The sequence below is a fragment of the Penicillium hispanicum genome (genome assembly GCF_028827665.1).
Source record: "Penicillium hispanicum strain IBT 35686 chromosome Unknown utg000008l_segment0_segment0, whole genome shotgun sequence".
NCBI lineage: Eukaryota > Fungi > Ascomycota > Eurotiomycetes > Eurotiales > Aspergillaceae > Penicillium > Penicillium hispanicum.
In genome coordinates, this window is record NW_026623200.1 from 2,450,720 (window position 1) to 2,476,614 (window position 25,895).

Sequence of the window (25,895 nt, forward strand, 5' to 3'; positions counted from 1 at the left end):
GGATGCGTGTATGGACTGGGCCTCGTTTGGGAGAGTATCGCCGTTGAATGACCCAAAATTCATGTAGACCAAATATGATGGAAACCGATTTGCTGCTGACTTCACCCACTAGCACGACTCTCGGCGTATGTCGGTTGTCCAGCTATCTAGGATCGAACGACGCGTGGATTGCACCTCGCTCTTTTCCGTTTGTTCGCACCCGCCCGACGCGTTTCGCCGACGCATATCATTCACTCCACAGTCCAACCGAAATGGGTTATTCTTTTCAGTCACTCATGGTACCAAGTGCCCCTAAAAGCCTGGCCAATTGTTCTGTTCTGCCGATGGTTTACTTGGTCTTTTTTTTCGGTTATTCATCCAAATCCGCAAGGACAGTCAGTCATGGACGTCCTGCTCGTATCTCGGTGGCCGACGGGCTTTGCTCCACTCATCTTAGCTCTAGCTACGGCATTTGTGCTGCTTGTTATAGGTTTTCGCTTTCTTTATGTCGACTATCCGAAAGTCAAGGGGATTCCTGAAGTCCCGGGGGCTGATCTTCTCGCCGGCCATCTCTATCAGCTTGGGGAAGACCACGCGACCACCGCCGAGAAATGGGCGTTACAATATGGATGGCCTGTGTTCCAGATTAGAATGGGACGACGGAGAGCTTTCATCCTCAATTCGTTCGATGCTGCCCGAGAATGGATGGTGAAAAACCAATCTGCCACTCTGGACCGTCCATGGTTCTATACATTCCATGGCGTTGTCTCTGCAACCTCAGGTGAGCATGAGATCTCAGCGGACGGAGTGCTTTCCAATCTGACGATTTCCTCTTAAGCGGCCACTATTGGCACCAGTCCTTGGGACGAGCGTACAAAGAAGCAAAGACGCGTCGTCGGTTCGTTTACCACTGGGCCCTCCATTCAGAAAATGCGGCAGATGTTGGATCTGGAAACAGCTTCAATGGTCGCGGCACTTTACAAGGACAGTCATAATGGAGCCGTGGAAATCATGCCTCACATATACCAGAAGCGGCTTGCATTAAACGTAATGATGATGTTCTGCTACGGAACTCGATTCTCGTCCATAGCAGATCCACTGCTTCTTCAAATTTTGTCGGACGCGAGTACAATTGCAAGGTCAGATACTCACCCCGGTCTATAGTTAGATATTTCGATACTAACCTGGAACAGCTTCCGATCAACCAACTCGAATGCCCAAGATTTTATCCCTCACCTGAGGTATCTGGCGAGTAGCAGACGAACGACTACTGCCCTTGAAGTACGGGGGCGTCGCGACAAATGGTTGTCTGTCATATTGGAGAATGTCCAAAAGACGATCCCACTGCCGGCTGCATCGAAGAAATGTGTGGCCGAGATGCTGTTGACGGACAACGAGGAAGGCTTGACAAAGCGTATGTATGTTTGCAGATAGGATATCCTTGACAAAAGGCTAATGTTACCAGTGGACATCAAAACGATTCTCGGTGGCCTCATGTCAGGCGGTTTTGAAACCCTCTTTTCTACTGCCATAATAACCATCGGCGTCCTAGCAACCCCACAGGGCCAAATCATGCAGCAAAAAGCGTACGATGATATAATGAATACTTATAACACACCCGACGAAGCCTTTGAGAGCTGTGTTGCTGAGGAAAAGAGTGTGTACGTTTCAGCTTTGGTGAAGGAAGCCTTACGGTTCTACCCTCCTCTCAAACTTCTCGCCGCTCGACAGACATATAAAGATTTCGTATATCAAGGATCTCACATCCCAAAAGGTGTTCTGGTCTACGTGAATGCGCAGGCTGTAAATCGGGGTAATTCTTCAAAATTCAACTACCCCCTTGTCACTCCCGCATGCTAACAGTTCTGTAAACAGACAAGGCTATATATGGCCCAGATGCCGACCAATTTCAACCAGAGCGTTGGCTGAGCAAAGAAAAGAGTGTCCCAGCCCCATACCACTTTGCCTTTGGAGCTGGTTCTCGCATGTGCACGGCGGTCAATTTCTCGAACCGAGTATTATACTCTGCAATTTTGCGATTAATTGTCTCGTTCAAGATCACCGAGAGCAGGGAAATGCCTCCAAACACTGACTACGTACAATATAAGAGCGACCCAACCGCATCCAATGCGATTCCTTCCGATTTCAAAGTCAGGATTACTCCTCGGGACGAGTCGTTCTTGAAGAGATGTTTTGAGAACTCAAAATGTGAAGAAGATGTATCTTGATATACGAATTCAAAAATGGCCAAGAATTTTGGGACCGGGAAGATATTGGCTTTGACAGTCCAGTTAGATCTACAAGGGCTTTTTTAACAAGCGACGAACAACTGTCAGCATAGGCTCAGTGTATCCACAAATAAGAAATTACTCATATGATATCTCGCGCAACATAATGCGATAGAAAATCGTCGATTCGAACTCCACTTTATGAAAACCCATATTATTGATTTTCTAACTCAGCTCAGCTGTTCTGTTTTCGTTCGTCGATTAAGGTACTGTTGACACCTGGGGCATGAGTATGTCGTATCACTTGACCAGATGGCTTCACTTCTTTCTCTCTCGTCTTCTCATCGCCGTACATCACATAATCATACCTCAAGGCCTCACAGGGTCTGCATCATCGGACACTAGATTCAATGACCTCAGATCAAACCTGGGATTGAAGCATCCCGTGTGGCTTGCCGTCTAACTTCCAAATCTGCGCGTCTTTCATGACAAAGTCTACCATGCGTAAGGCGGATTCGGATCGTGCGGGATCCTTTTCCAAGGCAATGATATCTGCTTGCAGGCCCTCTTCAAACCATCCAAAACGGCGTCCACACATGTCTCCTCCACAAGCCTCCCAGCCTCCAACAGTACATGCTTCCAGAACATCAGCCACTGGGATCCCAGCCTCAATCATCAACTCCAGCTCCCGGACGTTGTCACCATGAGGATATGTCCCTGTATCACCTCCACAGGCAATGCGAACGCCTAAATCATGGGCGCGCTTCACTTGACGGAGAATCTGAGCGAACCTTCTAGAATGAAGCTTTTCCGCTATGGCAAGCGTGGGAACCAGCATAACATTCTTCTCAACCATGCGCTGGAACATTTCATCATTCCCAAAATATCCATGCTCAATCGAATTCACACCAGCTTCGATGGCCGCGAGAGCTCCTTCAAGGGTGCAGCAATGAGCAGAGACTGGGCATCGGGCTAATCGAGCCTCCGTCACAATCACGTTCATCTCCTCCTGGGAAAACACCATGTAATCTGGATTCGGGTCTGCGGGAGGATGCAGAACGCTTGGGATGTACGGGTGCTGCTGGGCCGGTGGAGACCGCATGATTCTGCGCCTGTAATCGGCGAAGAACTTGATAATGTCTGCGCCAACCGCAATGCGCCTGCGAACGGCCTGGCGGCACGCTTCTACCCCGTCAATTGCATCGGCGCCAGCGGGTAAACAGTGGCCACCACCGGCATTCTCTGTCCGACACTCAAAGGACCCGGTGCTGGCAATCACTCTGGTTGCGACAAACAGCCGAGGCCCAGGAGCTAGGCCTCGTGCGATGGCATCCCTCAGATTGGCATCGAACTCCTGCATCCCTTCTGAGCCTAGATCCCTACAGCAGGGTAAGCTCTCAAAGCATCCACTCAGGCTCATAGCTTCTCAAGGACCAAAATTACCTGTAGGTTGTGTATCCTGCTAATAGGGCGATACGACAATGGTTGACTCCTCTCACCACTCGTTCAACAATACTTTCGTCGCGCTTTTGCTGCAGCGCACCTGCTTCGCTGTTTCAACACTTTAGTCAGTATTTCTTACATTTCATACCAGAACAACATACTCATAAGAATGTAGGAAGACGTGGGTATGGGCATCAACTAGGCCAGGAAGAACATATTTCCCTCGCAAGTCAATATCGCCCTGTTGCATTGCTTCCGAAAGCGGTTTATTTCGATCATCGCGTTCGAAAATGCGGACAATACGCCCAGTAGCTGAGTCCACGGTGATTGAAATATTCTTTAGGACTCTTTTCGCTTTCGGATCGAATAATGAAGAGGTATGCAGAGTAAACGAGGTCATGATGATTGATGAGCCTTTTGCAAGAAGATTACCAGCGAACTGACGATTTCAGCACTGAAGCTGAGCATCATAGCACATCAGAGAACGAACTGGATCGTGATTTTTCATTCAGATATGCTCATCCGAGGGTCGCTCGTGTGCATCGACCATGACTGACTCTGCGTCGCTCCAACCCGCAAATTTGGCGTTGCTGAGCGCCCGCCGCCGATATCAGCGTACAAGCGCATCTTCGCCACAACAAACCATGACTATCAGTTGCCTAGTCTGGCACATGCATTCTGTTTTACAGGAGGCATTTTATCAGCCTCCGGAAGGTGAGATTAGATCCGGATATTCCCTAGGCTGGTTGCGATACTCCAGAATCTCCGCTATGCATGGTTCAGTTGGGGCAATCGAAGCTGCTAGGATAACGCCGATATGCAGCTCCACCCAGATAACCACTCTAACCCTGCTCATTGATATCGGTTCTACCGACGCGATAAAAACTTATCTCCAGGGCCGGCGAGGATCTTCGGCTTTCGCCGTCTCTCCGATTCCCCCCTCATGCCGTTCTCCGTTCAGCAATAATCCTCCCCACACTTTCAACAAATGATGATTTTACTTTCTGCTCTATTAAACCGAAGATCATCCACACAAAGTTAGAGGATATCAGAGCATTGTGAAAGTCAAGTGCACCATGGGAGCCCAGAACAAACACGTCGTGTTCGACGTGGTCGGTGAGCGCTCCATATCGCTTCCCCACCCGGAGGGCCTAGTATACTAAGCCTTGACTAAAAGGAACATGTGTCTCTTACGATGCATTCTATGATGCCATCGAAGCTCGAATTGGAGACAAGCTTCGAGTCAATTATATCGGATCCCGCCTGTTTGGGTATGCCTGGATGGAAGCCGGAGAGCGGGAGTACACATACCTGAGTGTCTCCGGCCATTACGTGCAATTCTTTGATGTGTTCCGCTCCATTTTCTATCGAACGCTCTGGCAGGCTGGTATTCAACAGCCACGCGAGTTTGCCACTGATGAAGATCGCGAGTATTTGTTAGCGTCGTATCGCACTCTGAAAGTGAGGCCTGCCCTAGCCAAGTGCTTTTCCCGACTTCGAGCCGGGGGATTCACCGTCTGGGCCTTGACAGCCGGTGATACGTCTCGCGTTGGCAGGTATCTTGCCGAAGGTGGAGTGGAGTTTCCGGCCGCTAATTTTGTCTCCTGTGACACTATCGGTGTCGGCAAGCCGGCTCCATCGTCGTATCAGTACCTTCTGCAGAAATTTGATCGGGAGGGCCTAGAGGCATGGTTTGCAGCAGGCCACATGTGGGATGCCGCGGCGGCAAAGCGCTGTGGGTCAGTTTTTTCCTTGTATTTCTTCCCTTCATATATACTGCTTTTTGCTAATCGAGAGAATAGTTTCAAAGGAGCATGGGTGTCAGTCTGGGAGAAAGAGCCATGCTCTGATATCTTCGGAGAGATGGATGTCGTGGCAGACGATCTAGTTACAATGGCAGATCGGATTGTTGGTGCATCAACTTCAAACTAGCTTGAAATATAATTGTGTTGATGAACTGTTGCAGAATGTCCACACAGCCATAGGACTTCTAGGTGGGCATAGGCTTTTGGGGTATCAAATCCGAAAAATGGGAGTTAACAGAAGGAACCCTTATAGAAGTAGACATATTCTCGATTATGTTGTTCATATTGCACCAAACATATTTGCATTTGTGCAAATTGCACTCTATACTCATTTTGGTTATCAAATCTTGATACACAATCCACGGATCACGCATCCTACAGCTTGCTTTGGGGGTTCCCTGTCTGGTGTCCTTCCAAAACCTCGTTCCTGGTACTTGCGAGTCTCTCTTCCGTGATTTGAAATACTGAAGGCACGTCCGTGTTTTCGAATCTCGATCCATTGCGTACCATTTCCGCGATCGCTTTGGCACAGTGTAGGATCAAGGGCATGCCGTGGCCTGAGAACCCGGCGAGAATCATCTGGTTGGGTCGATTGGGCATTTCACCGACATAGGGCATGAAGTCGGAGCTATACCCCATGACTAAATCAATCAGCTCTATTAGACACAGATCGTTGAAGGGCGGGAGATAATCAGCATACTCCCTGTCCAGACCTTGTCTGTATAAGCACCACTATTCTCCCACCCTATAAACGTTCTTTGCATATACCCATCAAAGTACGACTTGGCCGGCTCGATGAGTTTGCTGTCGTCTGTCACGCCATACCAATGGGAACGGTCCGACCAGAATGTTTGTTTTGCGCCGCCGACGATAATGCTGCCGTCTGGTCGAGGAATAAGGTAGTCGTACAGAGAAGGGCCGTGGCGTATACTGTATGTTTGAGGCAGAAAGGGGGCAGTTTTGTTCTTATTTGCCACGATACGGCTACAGATTCCTCGGACCGGAATGATGCGTGATTTCATCTGCGGTGCCAGATGAGGTGTGTAGGCATTTGTCGCCAAAAGCACCTTCCCAGCTTTGATCGTCCCCCGTTGGGTAGACACCAACCATCTGCCATCTGGAGAGGGCTCGTCGGAGATGTGTGTGACCGGTGTCATGGTCTGAAGGTTGGCGCCTTTGCCCACGGCTTTTTCCAAAAGATGCATGACCATTTTGTACGGCCAGATATGGCCAGCAGTGAATGTGAAGCAGTTCAACGCTCCCTTAACGCCTGAGACCTGAAAAAAAAAATTAGCATATTTCTGTGGTCAAAGAACGCGAAGAACGATGAATGTGGCCAACGAACCCTCTCGGCATTCCGTCGTGGAGTGAAATGGACGTCCTTCAAATCAGCGACCCCAGACTTTGCCAACTCAGCGAAAGCGGTCTCAGTCTCTTTTGCCAAACCCTCATCCAAGATTACATCGCAAGCCCGTGTCAGCACAAAGTCGCAGTCAATTTGCTCCTGTTCCACGAGTTCTTTGACGGCCAAGACTTGGGATGCCTCGAACCGAGCGACGTCAACGGTAGCACGAGCTCCGTACTTCTTGATATACTTGGGGAGATTGAAGTACACGTCTGGTTTCAAATGACCACCTGCACGTAAGTTAGCCAACACGCACCGTGAGACCCAAATATATCTTGTCACCATTGCGGGCTGTTGCTCCAGAGCATGCCTCCCTGGCTTCCAGTATGGCAATAGAAGGAGGAGACGAATTATCTTTGTAGAGAAAATGGGCGAGTGCGGCCCCTGCAAAGCCGGCACCGACGATGACAATATCGGACTCGTCTGGGAGATTGGGAGTGCTGCGATGGCAGTCAAGCTCGTGAGTGGCCGTCCTCCAGAAAGGAGTTGTTGGGTTGGGCACGGGGGCTGAGGAGGAATCCGACATGATGGCAGGGAAGCTGGACTAGCTTCGGTGGATTTCCACTTGCATGTGAGTCCGTATCTTTCATATATGAATCATGGAAATCATCGAGATTCAGAAGGATCTGGAGCCCGGGACATCATGTCTCGCGGTTCCACCTCGGGGGACAACGGCGGGGAAGCTCTGATCTTCGCGCTGCGCCGAGCCGTAATCTCACTAGTAGTACACCTAGAGTGAGTATCTCCGTACAGAAGGACAATGGGAGGACTTACGTACATCCAGTCAGACTTGGTACCACTAAGTGTTAACTGGGTTAGCTTGTCCCGCAGTCGATGTCGAGGGTATCAATTGTTTTTATCGCGGCCGGCTGATTGGTTTCTCCACGGTCAACACGATAAGCATCGACTTCGATCTCCTCCCGCTCGCAGATAAGAACGCAGTCCGTCAGATAACAACTTTACCACTAGTTTGTTCTTCATCCGGTAGTTTTTTCGGCCTCATGTCGAGCTCAAGCCCTCGTCTGACCCGCTGGTCGGGCTTGACCGTGCAGGATTCGCAAACGATCGCGATTTTCCGTTCGCGCCGTTGAAAGCTTCTTAGAGCATGGCCAACCGACTACTGGCTACTGGTATCTGAAAGGAGTCTATGCTGGCTTCCTGGGGCAGTACTTTTACCGGCAGTGCCATCTCAAGATCAGACTCGACTCTGGGGAACATCGGCTTCTCCTATGAGTTCCAATTGCGGCCCTCAGTTTTCCTCTGAGCGCACACTCTACTAGAGACTGCCTCAACGATGTCGAAAGAGGGCCATGAGACGATCGCGAGTGATGGATCGCTGGCCATGGACCAACCGTATCAGTATTCCCAGTCCGAAAGGAAATCGATCGACAAGGGCAATGATCTCAATGCCGACGTCCAGCTGGACGTCGATACAGAACCTGGTGATACTGTCCTTCTGTCCGGTAGGTCAAGCTCTACAATACTCGACATGGTGCTAACGAAGGCTGTGTAGATTATACGGTTCCAGAGTACAAGAGATTGATGCGGAAGATCGATCTGTATCTTCTTCCCATGATGTTGGTGTTTCCGATTGTGCCCCTACCCTTCAGGCTAGAGCTCTGGTCTGATGGTTCAGGTTTTTCTATTATGGCATACAACAAACCGACAAGACTTCGACTAGCACCCAAGCGGTAAGTATTTATGCCACTCTAAATGCCATATTCCCAGTTTAATTGAGTCTAGTTATTTGGCATGGAAACCGACTTGGCTCTACATGGCCAACAATACGAATGGTTGACTACAATGTAGGGAAAAAACCACGGCTGAAGCAAAAACATTGCTAAGGATCGAGCAGTTTTTACCTGACTTATATGATCGGAGAGTTTCCATCCGTCTATCTGCTACAGAGATTCAATGCCGGCCTTGTCCTCTCTATCTATATGACATGCTGGGGTACGAACGGCCCATGAATGATTCTAGACCGTTCAAAGAAAACCCACTCACACGTCATCATAGGGGTCTGTCTCATCTGTACGAGCGCGGTGCAGAATTGGAGTCAATTCATGGCCCTCCGCGCCTTGCAGGGTTTCTTCGAAAGCAATATCTCTCCTGGCTTTCTGCTTCTCACTGGTACATGGTATCGCACAAACGAGCACGCTGACAGGTCGTTGTTTTGGCAATCCTCTGAAGGATTTTTCTCTATCGTTTGCAATCTGATACTATATGGAATTGCCAGACATGTCGAAGCATCTGGTGGTATTGCAGCCTGGAGATGTATCTCCTTATTCCTTGGATCCCTGACTCTTGCGGGTGCTGTTGCATCTTATTTCATCCTTGGTACGCCTCACGAGGTTCGATGGTTGAACACGGATGAAAAACGAATGGCGTATGTCATTACTCCCCTATCTCGATGGTCGGTAGCTAACCATGCTTGGCAAAAGAACGGCGCGAACTAGTGAAAACCAGAGTGGCCAAGACACTACCGGCAGAGAATGGTCGTGGCCACAAGTGGCTGAAGCATTCAGAGACCCTCAGCTATATTTCTCCTTTGCGAATTCTTTCCTGGCCAATATACCCAATGGGTAAGCGATCAGACGCTGCAGCTCCCTCTTTCCGGGCTCGAATTAACTTTGGACAATAGAGGCATTACCACCTTCAGTTCTCTGATGTACGAAACATTTGGTTTCAGTGATTGGGAGTCTATGCTTTACGGCTGTCCACGGAATGGTGGGTCTATCATTATTCTACTCAAAGCAGCCTTTTCTTTGGAACTGATTTCAACGTTGCCTAGCGATTTACACTGTGGTCTTCCTCCTGGTCGGCCTCTATACACGGAAGGTCAAAAACCAGAGAATGTGGGTGATGATCGCAAGCTGCATTTTGCCCTTCATCGGGCTTTTGGTCATGTCGTTGCTTCCAGACACACCCGAGTATAAGTGGATCAAATGGGGCATGTACATCATGACCGTGGTTTTTTCATTGGCAATCTTTCTTGGCTGGAGCCTGAGTAAGTGAGCTTGTAGTGTCGGAAGGCATCTAATGACCCTAATCTCTTACACTAATGTGTTTTTTAGTTCCTTCAAATGTGGCTGGAAAGACTAAACAAACTGTCATCTCGTCGATGACCTTGATTGCATACTGTGCGGGTAATATGGCAGGAGCGCAGGTCTTCAAGACTAAAGACGCGCCCCGTTATGTATCTGGCACCATTACCTGCTGCGTCTGCTTTGCGCTTGAAGCGATCATTATTCTGCTTTGGCGAATTTGGTATATGTGGGAGAACAGACGCCGAGATCTTCTCGCCGCGGAAAGTGGCATCTCCAAGGAGGAACAAGAGCGACGTGGAAGGGAACTAGGAGAGAAGGATGTAACAGATCTCAAGAACCCCTACTTCCGGTACACCATGTAGGGCCAGCGCTGTCATGTCTCTCTGTTTCTCTAGCTTAGTGGTGTTTACCTTTCTCTGGTTTGGAGGTGAGAATCAAGTGCTCTGTACCCTTTTATTTCCTTTCCGTCCATAATATGACAGTTGGGATAAATAACAAGCAATAGTGCGCATTATAAAGACTAGTCGAGGTGCCTCTGCTGTGGAACTTATCTGGTCAGACTATCCATACTCCTATCTTAGACGAGCTATTGAGAGAAAAGTGCAATTCAACCATGCGTACTCAAAAGGTATTACGTTTTCAACCTTTTACACAATAAGAATGAATTACTTCCTGGGGTCTTCATTAGTTTCATATTTTTATAGCAAGCGAGAAAAGGTACTCCAGGAGACTCACTGCCATTTCACATAGCTTATGTGCATGTTATTCTGTACACATCATAATGGTATGTTTGAAATGGTGTATATGCGCGTTGAAGTGTCTTCGCTAGCCACTGCAAGCTCAAACTGAGCGCTGCTGTCTGCATCGACTCTCGACACCGGTCGCCATGCGAGCTGCGTGACCGCTCTCGAGGGAGCTATAGTTTGATCGATAGTCACGACATGGTGGGCTTCCAGGCTATCACAAGTGAACCGATGAATAGATATGACACCACTGTCTTCGCCAACGGCAAGGATAAACGAGTTCTTGCAGGTGGCAGGCAGGAACGAAATCGCGGAGACGGCGGATGTCAATGAGACACTACGCTTGCAAGTGAACGTATTCTCAGTCTCCTGCCAGATCTTGACTGATTTATCCCGTCCGGCGGTGACAAAGATACGATCTGTCATAAGCGGCGCCCAGGCTGCCCCCAGTATCATTCTAGAGTGGCCTTTGGGGTTAGAAGTATGGTTGATGAAGATTTTTGGATCTGATTCACTGCGGGCAAAGATGGCCCATTGTCGATCTCGACCAACACTAAGAAGGAGTTGGTCATCTTCGGAGAATGAGAGGTCCGTGATAGTCAACGAGTGCGCGGTCAGAGAAGGTTTGATTTCATGCCAGTCGGAGGTATCGTACAGTCGAATCACGGCATGGTCGACGGAGCTAGCTTTGCAGGCAGTGGCGATGAGTGTGCGATCGTGACTGACGGCAACAGCTGAGATTTCATAACCATGGCCATAAAGCTTCTCATGCTCGGGCCACAGTGTATATCGAGCTAGTTGGTCTTCCAGTGGCGGCGAGTCTATCATCAGCGAGGCTGCTGGTGCAGCTGGTGCCCCCTCATTGGCCTCATCCTCTTGAACTAGGGCCTCATCTCCCTGGGCTTTGTTCGAGAGACCCAACACGGGAATTTCGGCCGTGTCCGGGAGGTGTCCCTCGATTTTTTGTTTGAAGCCAGCAAGTTTCTCAAGAAGCTCTGCAATCTGCTTGGGCTCGTTGAAAACACGCAGAAGTTTCTCATCTGCACCAGACACGAACTGTGATGGTCCCAGGGTATCGATGCAGTTCAGGTCGTATCCATGGATCTGAGGGCGGGAGAACTCATGCCATGAGCGTTGGTTGTCACGTAACCATTCTGCATGAAGCCGAGTGGTTTGATCTGCACTGGTGGAGATAAGATAGCTCCCACTGGGATCCCAAGTTATGCCATTGACTGACCGCACATGGCCTGATATACCGAAATTCTGAATCCAGATATCCGCGCTAGGATCATGTTTCCACATTCTCCAGCTACCTGTGCGACCCAAACTCACGACCTGCTCGCCATCTGGTGACCAAAGTCCAATCCAGAATCCGCCTGCACTGCCAGTCGCCGTGGTCGATCCCTTTTGTACACTGATCTCTCCCATTCTCTCTACCGACATCCATACGCCTGAAACTGGATCTTGTTCCCAGATAGTGACTGTGTTATCAGCAGATGCTGACAGAAGTTGTGACCGTATCGGGTTGGGGTTCCAGGTAGCGGTGTAAATCCAGTCTTCATTTCCGAAAAGAAGAGCCTCGAAGGTAATTGAATATTTTGAACCAGCTGCCTCAAACTCATGAGCTTTGTTTGAGAGTGTGGGCTCCATACCACCAAGCAAAGGATCGGCGTCATCGATAGGTGCGAGAGCGCTGGCTTCACCCAACCGCAATCGCCATAAACGAATATATTTGTCCTGGCTGGCTGAGGCAAGCAAGATATCATTGGATTTGTTCTGCTTATCACGGGTAAACGAGAGGGATCTAACCCAAGCCTCATGGCCGGCAAGAAGAGCACGCCGCTGAAAGTCTGGCTTGCCAGTGGATGATTCTGCGACGTATATTTGCACCGTAGTTGTGGTGCCTGCAACAGCCAACACCAAGGGCCGGCCCTTGTCGCTTTCAAGGGCCCATAGAGACATTGCCAGGGGGAAGAACCGAGGTTTCATGATAATTGTGTCAAGCAAGTCACACTTCAGGCCCTCATGTGCATTGATTCTCCAGATGCGAACTGTCCCATCTGCGGCACCAGACGTAACAATGTCCGTCCCACTGGCTACAGCTATCGCGTTGACCGAGCCCGTATGACCTTCAAGAGTGAATGAATGTACGTAGCTGCGCTCATAGGCAGTTTCTTGTCGCCAGACTCGGATTGTGCGATCGACGGAACCGGTGATGATCATTTTCACTCCCGAGGACGGGCATGTGTAGAATCTGACCACGCTGACTCTATCAGAATGGCCCACAAGTAGAGCATAAACTCCCCGATAAGACCCGTCCTGGTATGTGGTTAACTCGAATGGATCAAAGATTTATGGGGTCTCAATCGACCTACCAGAGGCTCCCACAAGGCGACATTATTGTCAGCCCCATATGCGAGGACACCGGAATGGACATCCCAATCTGCAGCCGCCGGATGGCGATTGCCTCCCACACTGATGTATTCAGTTGTAACTGACGCCATGACTTGCAAGGACCGGTGCGCCCTGTGGTCTCTGCGTAATGGCGGAGAAAAGAGCTGTCACAATCGATAAAAATGTGGGCGACGCTTATCGATAAGAGAGTTTGCGCCCAGAAAGCCCCTCCTCTTCTTCCTTCAACTTTCACCTTCGCCAGCTTGACATCTCGAGGGAGAGACATACCTCAATTACTCTTCCTGGGACTCTACAAGCCACCGAAGCCATGGCTAGTTCTGCGAAAGGAGACCCCGATGCCTCTATTCCAATTACCGTGGAGCTCACGTACGCGTCCATCCAAGCCCCAGATTCCCTGTTCAATGTCTGACTGATTCCGACAGTGGTGGACTCGAGATGCTGTTCTCTAATGAGCGCAAGCATAAAATCTCCCTGCCAGCCCGTATGGATGACGGAAGCCAGCCAAACATCGCATACCTGCTTCAATACTTGGTCCTTAACGTAATGAAAGATCAGCGGAAGGAACTATTCATCATGGAAGACAACGTGTACGTAATATCGAGTTTTCTCTATGGACCCAAAGCTAATCTATTTTGGCAGCCGACCAGGTATTCTTGTTCTAATCAATGACGCCGACTGGGAACTCGAAGGCGAGGAAACATATGAGCTGCAGCCCGGAGATAATATTGTCTTTGTATCGACGCTACATGGCGGCTAGTGGTAGGCGTTGGGAAGGAAATGGTTAACAAAAGATGCACGGGTCTCCTTGTCAATTTTGAGGTGCAAGAACCACCAGGGACACGGGGAACAAGGCTGCATCGGTTTCACCCCGGAAGGAAGTCTGCGTGGCTAGTCCTAAACCACGTCTTCGACATGTTGCTGCGAAATTCTCTCCGGTTCACGGGGGGTCCGAATCCCACTTGGAGTCCGGTTCCCACTCTGAGGAGTCGCAAGACCATCCTGTGGACTTCCCAGACCCTGCATCGGGGAAACCATTCCGCTTGGTGGCACTGGGATCTTCAAGTCTTCGGGCGAGGCGGGAATAATCTCATCTGGGAGATCAGGGATATGGATCCGTCGTGCTTCATTTTGATAGCTTTCGGGGATTATCTGGAACCAGGTCAGCTAGCTGCAAATTTATTCCAATCGGGCTCCTAGCATACCTCAATGATCTCGTCCCGAGGAAACTCCAAGAAGGGAATATCAGCAGCATTGCAAGCCATGAGGTAGCCATACAAGACCCTCAAGACACTTTCATGGGCAATGATCAGAAGGTCATTCTGTTCTCTCTCGAGTTCAAGAATTATCGGCTCAAGACGAACAGCGAGATCATGGTATGACTGAGAAAAAAAAAAAAATAAGCGGACGAACAAAACAAAATATTCAAGACTTGGCATTAGGGGAATCATTTACCTCCGCACGGGGATACCGATGGTGATATGGGTCAAGCTCGTGTTTGGCTACTTCGTCCGGGAAGTCGACTCGAATCCTCTTCTCTGACATTTTTTCACAGACGCCCGGGTTGAGTTGACTCATCTGAGATCGCTGACGTACTTTGTATCCATTTTCATAGAGATACTTCGCAGTCTCCACAGTTCGGCGTCTTGTAGATGTCCAAACTTTCAGAGGCCGTAATTCATAGCCAGTTTCACCTTGGTCGATAGTATTCTGCTTCTCAGATTGCCGGTGGGCTAGCAGACGTTCAGTCATTTTCTTAGCATAGTCCTCTCCTTGCTCTGATAGAGAAGCGTCGGCTTTGTAAGAATCCGCTTCGAGCGAGACGCCGGCCTATGTTCACGTTTAGCCTGTCTCGTTCTCGCACAAATTTCCTACTAGGAAGTTGCTTACACGTGCGAAGTAGGTTCGTCTCGATTTGATGTGCAGGTTCAAAAGATAGAAAACAATGCGATTGGAAAGGTAACCAAAGCTCACATTGTTAACGATTAGTCGCTCACCCGCATTGATCATCTGCCATAGGTTAGTATATTCATACGGCACAGCGCCGACGGTGCACACCTTGATGTAATTCAAGTCCTTCTCCTCCATGGTCGAAAATTGCGGGATTCGGGAGGAGATGCGAGTAAGGTAATGCTTGACTGCATCTTCTGGACTCCATGAGACATACTGATTTGATCGTTAGTTTCGCTGCTAGATCAATTTGGTAAGGACAGACTCACATCAGGAGAAGAGATCTTTACCCTTCGCACATTCTCCTCGATAATGCGTTCATCATCGCACCAAGACTCGATGAACAGAGTCTATGAGCCGGATGTGTCAGCCTCCTATATATCACTCAAACAACATGGATATTGCTATTTACCTCGATGTCGTGCTTTGCAAACTCCTTGGCAAGGGACCGTCTTCCTGAGGCCAGAGGATTGACAGCATCGTAAATTGCGATCTGGCCATTTTCGTGGTTGAGAAAGTGGTATATATCCTCTCTGCACTTCCTAACTATCTTTTGGCGAAGCAGGACAGACGATGCAGTTGCTAGATGCAGTTAAGCGCTGTCATACAGATAGAAACGAGTATAGAGCTTACCGTTCACATAGAAATAATCATCTGGCATGTCCTCTCCAAACGGGATTGTGGCGCGTCTATAATCACCAAGGTGAAAAATCCTAGTTTTGACACCAAGCCTGTTGTTTTGCTTATTAGCATATACAGTAAACGACGAAATACGAGATCCTGGACCCGGCCTAAGTGCTTAAACATACCATCTAAGGTAGCGTGCCAAGGCAACCGAAATGTGCCTATGTAGTTTTCGTAAACTTAGCATACAAGAGGCAAATGATTATTGGTAGCAATCAAGACATACGTCTTGCCTCTTGCGGGTAACCCCACAGTGATAATCACGATCCGGCCAGAATGGAAAAGGCGGCCAGATTCAGTGCTGTATAGCTGAGCTGGGGCAAGATCGGCTTTTTCCGGTAGGTCATGGATGGCATCGACAAAAATTGAGGATTTTCGACGGAACTGGGGGGAGTTGGCCACAATCTCAGCCGTGCTAGATTGACGTCAGCGGTGAGTTCAAGGATGAATCTGTCCTCAGATGATCTCTGCCCGGTCAAAGATGGGAACGAATAGAATGCAACGAGTTTCCATGTCATGGGATGACTCTGCACGACCTGGAGCCATCCAGAAAGAGAGGCGTGGACTTACAGTAAGGTATCCATGGTCGCGAGGGGCTCCACGAAAATGAACGAACAACGTGGGCGATTGGAGAGATTCGCTCTGGATGACTGCACTGTCAAGATTGAACAGAAGATGTAGAACACTACGAGGCTTTCCGAGAGGGCAAAGTTTTGGATGGTGCGCAAGTCGGAGGGAAGAGAAACAAAGCACAACTTCGCGACTTTGGGAGGCGGTATAGGCGATAACGGTGGGCGTGGTTGTACTGCGTTGATATCAGGTGGATCCTTCCTCTCCGGTTCCCAGCACAGTAAACAGCCACTTTCATTCCACCACCTCAACCCGGATATAGCAATCGCATTGGTATGCTATCCTTGGTGAAGATGCTGATTCGTGCACTCTCCTTTCAATACTATTGGATCTACTACTTACACCGATTCCCTAGCTCCTCATTAGTCGCACCCGACCATAGGCCCGAGACGCTTACCTAACAAACATCCCGGTTGACGGCAGCAACCAAAGACGCTACGGAACTGGCATTTTTCACTGCAGTGTCTTCAGCTTCGCTTCCTACAGACCAACACCCGACTCCCCAGCGGATCAGATACAGCCCTCCCTCCATTTTCCCATAGCTATCTGAGGCGTTCACTCGTCCCAGATCATCTGGGCTGGTCTCTATCCTTCTTTTCTCCCCATTGTCCTTTTCCGCACCGGACCTGTTGACCGACATCGCGTGACGACACCGCTCATAATTCAACACGTCGCATCCTCAAAATGGCCGATATCATATCCTCCCTGTCTTTTGTTACCGAAAACCCCGCAGCTGCGGTGATCAAGGATGCGTACAAGTCGTTCTCCGAGCGGAGGGCACTGCTCAACCTGCCCAACCCCGGCACCGTGGACAACATTGCCAGAGAGGTCCAGAAGGAGGTCCTGCTGTCTAACTTCATGTTCTCAGGTCTTCGGGCCGATCTGACCAAGGTGTTCGGCATGTCTCCTCTGTTCCGTGTGTCGCACGCCTTCTCCATGGGCTCATCCGGCAATCTGCCTCCCTACAACTTCTCCGCCATGTACGGAAGCCCGAAGGTAAGAAAAGCCAGCTTTATTTAACCCAGCGGTCCAATGGCCCTATTTTGTCTTGGTTTCTGACTTCTGATCCATTTTCAACAGGTGTTCATGCAAGGTAACCTTGGAAGTGACGGCACTCTCGCCGCAGTCTACAATTACCGCTGGAACCAGGCGCTAGTCACCAAGACCAACGCCCAGATCATGCCCGGTGCCACCCAGGGCCTGCTCCAGATTGACAATGACTACACTGGCGATGACTTCTCAGCATCCCTGAAGGCCTTCAACCCGTCCTGCTTCGAGGGCGGTCTGACTGGCATTTTTGTTGGAAGCTACCTCCAGTCCATCACACCCAGCCTCGCTCTTGGTTTCGAGGCTATCTGGCAGCGCCAAGGCCTGAACACTCGCCCAGAGACCGCTCTGTCCTACTGCGCCAAGTACAAGGGAGATGACTGGATTGGTACCGCTCAGCTGCAGGCCCAGGGTACTTTTGCTGCCACCTACTGGCGGAAGCTGTCTGAGCGCGTGGAGGCCGGTGTTGACATGAACCTCCAGTTCGCTCCCAACGCGGCTGCTATGATGATGGGCGGTCCCAGTCGGGACGGTACCACCGCTATTGGTGCCAAGTACGACTTCCGTGCATCCTCGTTCCGCGCCCAGGTCGACAGCGCTGGCAAGGTCAGCTGCCTGTTGGAGAAGCGCATCGCCATGCCCATCTCTCTGACTTTTGCCGGCGAGATTGACCAGGCCAAGGTATGTAATCCTTTCGTTGCCAATGTGTTCTCTTGACACCGATCACTGATTCCCTCGTAGCAAACGGCCAAGGTCGGCCTTGCCGTCTCTCTGGAGATTGCCGGCGAGGAACTGATGGAGCAACAAGAGAAGGCCGATCCCGCCAGCATGGTTCCTCCCCCCTTCTAAGCTCCTCTCTTCCCCGAGATCTTTCTGTCGAGCCTGATGTATACGATTCGCATCTCTCGACCTAATCACCCTTCATCTTCTCTGTTTTAGTAGTTCTTCGCTCTCCCCCGACATCTTCACCGATATGGCATATCACTCCCTCCTCGGTATATCCACCTGAAATACGGGTTGCTGGCGCGGCAGTTGTCCGGCGCCCTGGAGATTCCAAAGTTCTTCCCCCCCCTCCCTTGTATAGATTCATATTCCGTTTTTTGTCTCCGCTTCTATGACCTCGTTCTCCCCCAACGTTCGATGCCCGCATCTCTGGCCTCCGGGTTCGTGGTCCTATGTCCTATGTCCCTGTTTTATCTTTCCCGGTGTGATTTTTTTTTCCATGGTCATGATTGATGGCCTACGGCGAGGGTTTTATGAGGTGGGAGGTGCAGGGTTGCACCGACGGAGAGCTCTGGTTTATGTTTTGGCATCATAGACGAACCAATGTAAAACAATCTTTGACCTTCGGAATTGATGTATGAGGCAAGTAACGTGGTCCCCTCGGTATTTCCTCTGGCCAGTGCTGGTTCTAGCTTGTGGTCTTGTTTCCTCCGTCTCCAGGAGACCCCTCGAATCTTATCTCAATCCTTACCTAGGTACTGTCGGTGAATTGATTTCTCCAAGCCCACACCCTCGCCGAGACCGTGTACCGTTGATTTATCCTCTCTACAAGGGCTTTTCTAAGTTGCAACACATTCTCACAACAGGAACGGCTGCAATCTGACCCGAGCCGTGCCGCTGCGGGGAGAATACTCCCGCTCTCCGGATATCCAAAGTAGCATCGAATCGGTACTCCCTACTGATCCCATCACCACCTCACTACCCGTCACTCCGGGAAATACACCAGACGATTTGCCCACCACCCGCGACTCAATCACTTGATTGCCCACGGCGGTGTTCGGTATATGTGCGAGGCAACCGGACAAAATCGTGGTTAGTGCGCTCCACCTGTGGGCAGTTGGAGACACTATCCTTCCTCGCCCGCCAACGAGGCACCCCCAGGACTCTGGAGTGCAGGTGTGGGTATGGCCTTATGCACCCTACAGTACAGGAGCAAAGCGTTCCATCTTCGTGCGCCCCTCTCACCCTTGGAGTAAGTGCCTCGAGAGGCCTCTGAGAGTTCCTCCCTCACGGCCCACCGGGATTTGGGAAGGCGGACGGATGGTGGCTGGTTAGATGGGAAGAATACCTACGGCAATACGTCTGCGGGTCGCGAATCCTTTGAAATACTATGTCCCGTTAACATCGCCTTGTCTTTAGATTTGACACTTCAGTGCATCGGTAGGCTGTGTGGCTGGAGTCTACCGATGTTAGGCGTAGTACGTCCGTATGTACGTACTGCAGGGCTGCGCCTAGGTAGTGGCGAGCCGAAGTCAGCATGTCCTCTTGCCGTTCAAAGCCAAATCCGCCCTGCGGCTTTCCACCGTCCTTGGTCAACAGAGGGAATGTCCTATCATAGTCGGCCTGACATCATTCCAGCTTTCGTCCTTGAGAGATCGACCTGCATTGGGCTACCTCGGAACAATAACGACGCCGGATAACCTGCGGGGGAACAAATGAACGGGAGCTTTGGGGATGGATTCAACATTTACACTTTCGAGGGCGGGGGCCCGAGACCCTCCCCCTCCAGCGTTGAGCCAATCGAGGCCACATCCTCTTCGCCTGTGCGGTAGTTCCTCGTTTCCTTGAAATTGACGGTGGGTAAGGGCCACGGTCCACGCCCAATGAGTGTCGCTTGAATGCCCGAGTCGAGGGATTTGCTGGGAGCCGACGATGCTTTTTTGGGGAGGAGGAGAGGAGGTGATGGATGTGGGCGGGCGTGTGTGGTTTCCGATTCGGATTGCATGCAGATTGCAAAGTCCCTAGAGCAGACAGCCAAGTCTCCAACTAAGATTGGATGGATGACGGGAAAAGAAAACATTTTGTCCCTAGAGACATGGATTCAAGGACTTGGGTGCTCTCGTGGCCACCTAGTTAGCACTTCGGAATTGTCCTTACGTCAGTGCATTATAACCGCGTGATGATGGCGGGAAGCGATCCCAGTGTCGTTATTTGGATCGTCGCAGATGGCAGATCCCTCTGTATACTACGTAGCATATACCACGACTGTATGACTACTGACTTCCTGGAGGTACTTGGTGCCCATCGACAGGAGAACAACAGCGGCCCTCAGCAAGACCAATCGTGATCCAAAGGATTCGCATCCCAATCTCGGCAGCGCAGCCAATGAGCCCCGGCGGGTTCATGATTTGCATACTTCACTGGATTCCTGCCTGCGCAACTTCTACATATCTGGCGGTGCGACACTTCCGCAAAGCTCAACAGAACCATGACCCACGTGTCTGACAGAATGCCGTGCCTTGCTTCGTATGGTGCATGCCGGTTCCTTCTCCCTTTACAAGTCGGCAGGATGCAGCGCATATCGGCTACGGTAAAGTGCGTCGAGCAGGGAAATATGGACCATGCCTGTGCCCATACCCATACCTATGCTTCGGGCCAGGAACACGATCCCAGTGGAGTTAGCCTATCTACTATCGTCGATGGCCTCAGTACCACTGTCGAACCCTAAGGACTGGACATGAGCGGTCCCTATCGAGTCGGAGACCATCGGGGCTTTCGGTATGTAAGTGGGTGCGCTCGCGTGAGAGAGACAACTCAGCTTGGCCGGCATGGAACGCACCTAATTGCAGTTCCACCCAGAACCATTCGCCTCCGGGTCCTGGATCGAGTCGGCAAAACCGCGGCGGAAGGTGTTGGGTCAGCCGGGAACTGGTGAATGTCGGACCCGAGCATCGTTCCGTGAGGATTCGACCCTGGGCCGTGCCACCTCACGCACATCGAGATACGTCACTACGGACGAGCTGACGGGTTGACGGACGGGGGTAGCGATCGAAGAGGGGGAAATGACAGCAGCGTCGCATGACGGTGGCAAGTGTCAGCCCCTTCCGCCCCCCCCCCTCCTCGGCTGATCTGGTGTCGATCTTCGTCCGGGTTGGAGAAGAGCGAAAAGGCCTCATGCAAATGAAGGCATAGAGAAGAAACTGGAATACTGCAGCAGGAACAGTAGCCAGAGGGAGGGAGACCAACGTAAAGGTTGGGCGATTGCTTACGATAGACCGCGTAAATACCGGCCTCCCGGACTTCCAACGGACCGAGTACTGTTGGGTACAGGTCCATACCGTACTCTGGTACCTTCGTGGACTGCGAGTGTGTGTACGGTAAGCGGTGGTATCCGGGCCATGTAGTGGACGGGATGCAGTCGGGAAAGAGTTCTACGATCGACCTAGATACTTGGAGCCCCAATATCTGTCCTTGTCGAAGGTACTTGTAGTATCTGTGCGGTGGTCAGAACTGGCAGTAGTACAAAGTACTGGGAGGTACGGATGTCCCTGGTACTTTTATAGATGCTGGGATACGACCGTAGAATTCGATTGTACATAGACTCGTCGTTCTAGCTTCTCAACAATAACCCTTTCAGCCAGGTGCATCGTCCCGCAGCTTCTGGCTGACCGGCGCCTCAACGGCGGGTGCGTTGGGCTTTTTGCGCGCATTGCCCATTATTGGCCGATCTAGTCAAACACCCGCGATCTGTAGGAGATGGAGAGATGGAGGGAACCCTTCACCAGGGGCTAGGTGTTCAGGAACACATTCCAGAGCCCCTTGGGACTGGACAAGCAGACCAGTCCCGTTATTGACGATCTTTGGTTGGCTCTTCGCTCCAGTCGGAAGGCTCGAGGAAGCTCAAGCTGTTCTCCAGCCCCCCCCCCCCCCCCCCCCAATCATCCGTATCCACATCCACATCCCCGGGACTTGGACGGGAGTGCGTCTGGCTGGAATCCCAACTCGTCGGCTGAGATCACCCCATGCCAAGGGGATCCTTGGCCGGGATCGGCGCTGGCCTGCCGGCTCCCGTTCATGCCGTATCTCGCATGGCATCGAGCTCGAACCGCGAAAAAGTAAAACAGCCGAGTCGAGAACAACTGTGGCCCCGGGATGTCCGCATTGGAAAGCGAGGAGAAAAAAAAAGAGTTGTCGAGCTCAACGACGTCCACGGACCATGACATGGCCCAAGCTCTTTCAAGTCAGCTGGACTCGATGACATCGCGGTCACGAGGCCGCAGGCCAATCAGCGGGTTTCCTGGGGAAAAAAGCGGCTGGTCACCCGACCACGGGACTCGCGGAACATCAGTGTCTCCGTTCAACGTGACCGAGAGTACGTTATACCGAGTGGTTCGCGGTATTATACCATTCCATCGTCATAAATCAGGGGATAGTAACTATGTAGACCCTCCATATACATACATAGTTACAGGTAATAGACGATCCAATCCCGGATTCATCTGGTGACCGTTATTCTGATTTTGATGACTCCGATCAAAGTAGAATCCGAGACTCTACATTCTCCGTTCCAGATACTTTTTCGCCGGTATCTCGCTGTATGAAAGCCTCCGTGGCCGGAGGAGCAGGAGAGTGGCAAGAGAGTGGTATCCAGATCCTCGACCCTGTGAGACTCCCCCAGGGTCGACAAGTCTCCTAATGATACTGGAGCAATAATACCGATTAGTTAACTACTTATGTATGTATTTAGTGAGCTAGTTAACTTAACTAGTTAGTTAGTTGACTTGGCCCATCCCCCTCCGATGATATCATACCCGACTGTACAGAACAGTACGGTATCCGTTATCCCCCTGTTATGCTACCCGAGGTGGAAAAATGGAGGGCGTGGAAGCGCAAGAGAGGACAGACAAGAGACTAAGCCGGGAGCGAAGTCGAGAGATCAGATCGCGGTGGTCCAGCAGATCTATAAAGCCTGCAATGGCCAATTTATATATATTCCAGCTCTCATATTTGCTTTTTTCCCCCTCCACTCAATTTTTCTGGAGGCTATTGTGGATTCCATTTAGGATTTGGATGGTTGCTGGTTGGGCCATTTTGACCTACTATTTTACCTATAGAGCGAGCGCAGACAGAGACAGCGCGAGCATTTATCCTCTGCGTTAGTAGTTCCCTTCCCGCCCCTCTCTTTTCCCACCTTCCCTCCTCCTTCTCCTTCTCCTCTCTTCCTCCCACTCAACTTCCCGTTTCTTTCCACTTTGGCCCGTAAGATACCCTGCGGATTCCTGGTTCCCGTCAACGTCACCTCCGACTCGCCCTGAAGCCGCCCAATTTACTTAACCTTCCCAGTCTAACCCACCTTATTTTCCCTATCCTCCAGTCTACATTATTGGTCGGGCATTCTCCCTACTGCCCACTCACTTCCCTTTCTTCTTTTTTTAATTCCTTCCTTTCTTCTCTTTCCTGCATTCTTGGCACTGCGCTGCCCGTTTCTTCTCAATCTCGCCCCGTTCGGACCTTCCGCCCACACCCCCCTCCCCCCTCCTCCCCTCTCAGCTTGACTCCACCGATTACACATTACACTCCGCCCAAAACGGATTCTCTTTCTTCTTCTCCTCCATAACACTCTATCCCCACCATGTCACAGAGTCGGCCTGGGCTGTTCCCCAGTTTGCGCATGGGTGGTAAGAACTTCTTCAGCCTCAATTGCGGAGCGACCAACTAACCATCTCTCTTCCCTCCCCTTCGCAGAGGTCATTCGTGAAAAGGTCCAAGATGGCCTGACGGGCGAGGCCAAAGAGATCTCATACACCCAGTGCAAGATCGTGGGCAATGGATCGTTCGGTGTGGTGTTTCAGACGAAGATGTCCCCCAGCGGCGAGGACGCTGCCATCAAGAGAGTCCTCCAAGACAAGCGCTTCAAGGTAAGGCGGCTGGCCGGAATGCCACCTCTCGACCAACTGCTGATTCGTGTCTCCCCGATTAGAACCGTGAGCTTCAGATCATGCGGATTGTGCGCCATCCCAATATCGTCGAATTGAAGGCCTTCTACTATTCCAACGGCGACAGGGTATGTGTGCCGCCAATCTCTCTCTCTCCCTCCCGCCACGTCGCTCCCTTCGAGCTGACCGTCTCCCGTGACCGCAGAAAGATGAAGTCTACCTCAACCTCGTTCTCGAATATGTCCCGGAGACGGTGTACCGCGCCTCACGCTACTTCAACAAGCTCAAGACGACGATGCCGATGCTGGAGGTCAAGCTGTACATTTACCAGTTGTTCCGGTCGCTGGCCTACATCCACTCCCAAGGAATCTGCCACCGCGACATCAAGCCCCAGAATCTCCTTCTGGACCCCAACACTGGCATCCTGAAACTGTGCGATTTCGGTTCGGCCAAGATCTTGATCGAAAACGAACCCAACGTCTCCTATATCTGCTCGCGCTACTACCGGGCGCCAGAGTTGATCTTCGGTGCGACCAACTACACAACCAAGATTGGTGCGTAAGCCTTGTGACTTCCATGAACCCATCGCATTCTCCCAGACGCTAATACCATTGATACAGATGTGTGGTCTACTGGTTGCGTGATGGCCGAGCTGATGCTGGGACAGCCCCTCTTCCCTGGCGAATCCGGAATTGACCAGCTGGTGGAAATTATCAAGGTTCTTGGCACACCGACCCGGGAACAGATCCGCACCATGAATCCCAACTACATGGAGCATAAATTCCCTCAGATCAAGCCGCATCCATTTAACAAAGTATGCCGCTCTTTTGCACCCCTGTGCTCTTATACAACCGGCATGCTAACCACGATGACAGGTCTTCCGCAAAGCACCCCCCGAGGCGATTGACCTCATCTCGGCTCTCCTAGAATACACCCCCACACAACGGTTGTCAGCGATTGAGGCAATGTGCCATCCTTTCTTCGACGAGCTGCGGGATCCGGCCACCCGGCTACCGGACTCGCGCCATACGAGCAACCCCTCCAAGGACCTGCCCAGTCTCTTTGACTTCTCACGGCATGGTAAGTGAAGTGACTTGATCGATTTCTTACCCGTACCGACCTGTTACTTGTGGAATCTACAAGTACTTACTGGTGATGCGCAGAACTTTCGATTGCGCCCCAACTGAACGACCAGCTCGTCCCCCCTCACGTTCGTCCGGCTCTGGCAGCACGTGGCCTCGACATCAACAACTTCAACCCCCTTTCCAAGGAGGAGATGATGGCCCACCTCGACTGAGAGTATCGACGCCACCTCGGCGAGGGACACATCTGCTCGTTATGCGTTCCGCACAGGAAGGAGTCGATGACCCGCCACCGACCGACCGAGTACCATCGTGTTCTGTCTGAGTGGGCTCTGTATTATGAGTGCGGGCTTTGATGAGCTTGTATACCCTTTTCTCTGAACCAGCAGGCATGATGGGACAGCATATCTGTCAGGGTAGCCAGGATCGAAACGATGGGGAAAGCAAAAACATCTGCCACGGCTGATCGCGGAAAACTGGACTCGGTGGATTTGGGGGGTGCAGGCAACATGGTGATTGCCATGCAATGGTGGGAGGTCATGGCCTGGAGTTTTATTTTTTGAGGTGTCTGCGACACTTGGGAGGAAAAAGTGATACCCTTTCTGTGCAAGTCGGCCTTCTGGGATTGAAGACTGCATAGCTTCATCGGTCGAGGGAGAAGGCATATTCGGACGCAGCAAATCCTCGCGGGGACATTTCGACATGCATCATTGCGGTTTGGTTTCTCCGAGGGAGAGAGCAAATCGCCGTCTATGGCTTACAGCCGTGATTCCTTCGACTT

The 25,895-nt window shown here is 51.0% G+C and overlaps 10 protein-coding genes across 10 annotated transcripts; 6 read left to right on the forward strand and 4 right to left on the reverse strand.

The window, feature by feature from the left end:
- Positions 1–381: 381 nt before the first annotated feature.
- Positions 382–2,207, forward strand: N7459_009762 (cytochrome P450; the record flags this gene model as incomplete). The annotated part of the gene is made up of 5 exons (XM_056948930.1): positions 382–760; positions 818–1,118; positions 1,173–1,393; positions 1,445–1,792; positions 1,855–2,207. 5 exons carry the CDS (start codon positions 382–384, stop codon positions 2,205–2,207), a joined length of 1,602 nt encoding a protein of 533 aa, XP_056796155.1.
- A 421-nt stretch (positions 2,208–2,628) lies between these two features.
- N7459_009763 (metal-dependent hydrolase family protein) lies at positions 2,629–4,050 on the reverse strand (the record flags this gene model as incomplete). Its single annotated transcript, XM_056948931.1, has 3 exons — positions 2,629–3,586; positions 3,651–3,758; positions 3,812–4,050. The coding sequence occupies 3 exons, from the start codon at positions 4,048–4,050 to the stop codon at positions 2,629–2,631; spliced, it is 1,305 nt and encodes a 434-aa protein (XP_056796156.1).
- A 676-nt stretch (positions 4,051–4,726) lies between these two features.
- Positions 4,727–5,582, forward strand: N7459_009764 (2-haloalkanoic acid dehalogenase; the record flags this gene model as incomplete). Its single annotated transcript, XM_056948932.1, has 3 exons — positions 4,727–4,766; positions 4,828–5,389; positions 5,453–5,582. The coding sequence occupies 3 exons, from the start codon at positions 4,727–4,729 to the stop codon at positions 5,580–5,582; spliced, it is 732 nt and encodes a 243-aa protein (XP_056796157.1).
- Positions 5,583–5,830: 248 nt separating this feature from the next.
- Positions 5,831–7,386, reverse strand: N7459_009765 (NAD(P)/FAD-dependent oxidoreductase; the record flags this gene model as incomplete). Its single annotated transcript, XM_056948933.1, has 4 exons — positions 5,831–6,096; positions 6,156–6,732; positions 6,801–7,090; positions 7,143–7,386. The coding sequence occupies 4 exons, from the start codon at positions 7,384–7,386 to the stop codon at positions 5,831–5,833; spliced, it is 1,377 nt and encodes a 458-aa protein (XP_056796158.1).
- A 768-nt stretch (positions 7,387–8,154) lies between these two features.
- N7459_009766 (MFS general substrate transporter) lies at positions 8,155–10,269 on the forward strand (the record flags this gene model as incomplete). The annotated part of the gene is made up of 8 exons (XM_056948934.1): positions 8,155–8,323; positions 8,374–8,551; positions 8,716–8,813; positions 8,877–9,246; positions 9,302–9,442; positions 9,502–9,587; positions 9,652–9,867; positions 9,935–10,269. The coding sequence occupies 8 exons, from the start codon at positions 8,155–8,157 to the stop codon at positions 10,267–10,269; spliced, it is 1,593 nt and encodes a 530-aa protein (XP_056796159.1).
- A 414-nt stretch (positions 10,270–10,683) lies between these two features.
- Positions 10,684–13,154, reverse strand: N7459_009767 (Elongator subunit ELP2; the record flags this gene model as incomplete). The annotated part of the gene is made up of 2 exons (XM_056948935.1): positions 10,684–12,969; positions 13,026–13,154. The coding sequence occupies 2 exons, from the start codon at positions 13,152–13,154 to the stop codon at positions 10,684–10,686; spliced, it is 2,415 nt and encodes an 804-aa protein (XP_056796160.1).
- A 218-nt stretch (positions 13,155–13,372) lies between these two features.
- N7459_009768 (ubiquitin-related modifier 1) lies at positions 13,373–13,822 on the forward strand (the record flags this gene model as incomplete). Its single annotated transcript, XM_056948936.1, has 3 exons — positions 13,373–13,431; positions 13,488–13,652; positions 13,705–13,822. 3 exons carry the CDS (start codon positions 13,373–13,375, stop codon positions 13,820–13,822), a joined length of 342 nt encoding a protein of 113 aa, XP_056796161.1.
- A 137-nt stretch (positions 13,823–13,959) lies between these two features.
- N7459_009769 (bifunctional fructose-2,6-bisphosphate 2-phosphatase/6-phosphofructo-2-kinase) lies at positions 13,960–16,280 on the reverse strand (the record flags this gene model as incomplete). Its single annotated transcript, XM_056948937.1, has 11 exons — positions 13,960–14,214; positions 14,268–14,444; positions 14,518–14,892; positions 14,953–15,072; positions 15,121–15,228; positions 15,282–15,362; positions 15,425–15,594; positions 15,646–15,743; positions 15,822–15,857; positions 15,923–16,111; positions 16,267–16,280. 11 exons carry the CDS (start codon positions 16,278–16,280, stop codon positions 13,960–13,962), a joined length of 1,623 nt encoding a protein of 540 aa, XP_056796162.1.
- A 730-nt stretch (positions 16,281–17,010) lies between these two features.
- Positions 17,011–18,222, forward strand: tom40 (TOM complex pore protein TOM40; the record flags this gene model as incomplete). Its single annotated transcript, XM_056948938.1, has 3 exons — positions 17,011–17,322; positions 17,407–18,054; positions 18,115–18,222. The coding sequence occupies 3 exons, from the start codon at positions 17,011–17,013 to the stop codon at positions 18,220–18,222; spliced, it is 1,068 nt and encodes a 355-aa protein (XP_056796163.1).
- Positions 18,223–23,728: 5,506 nt separating this feature from the next.
- N7459_009771 (GSK family serine/threonine-protein kinase) lies at positions 23,729–25,329 on the forward strand (the record flags this gene model as incomplete). The annotated part of the gene is made up of 7 exons (XM_056948939.1): positions 23,729–23,774; positions 23,842–24,014; positions 24,077–24,160; positions 24,238–24,586; positions 24,653–24,846; positions 24,908–25,112; positions 25,196–25,329. 7 exons carry the CDS (start codon positions 23,729–23,731, stop codon positions 25,327–25,329), a joined length of 1,185 nt encoding a protein of 394 aa, XP_056796164.1.
- Between the last annotated feature and the right edge of the window lie 566 nt (positions 25,330–25,895).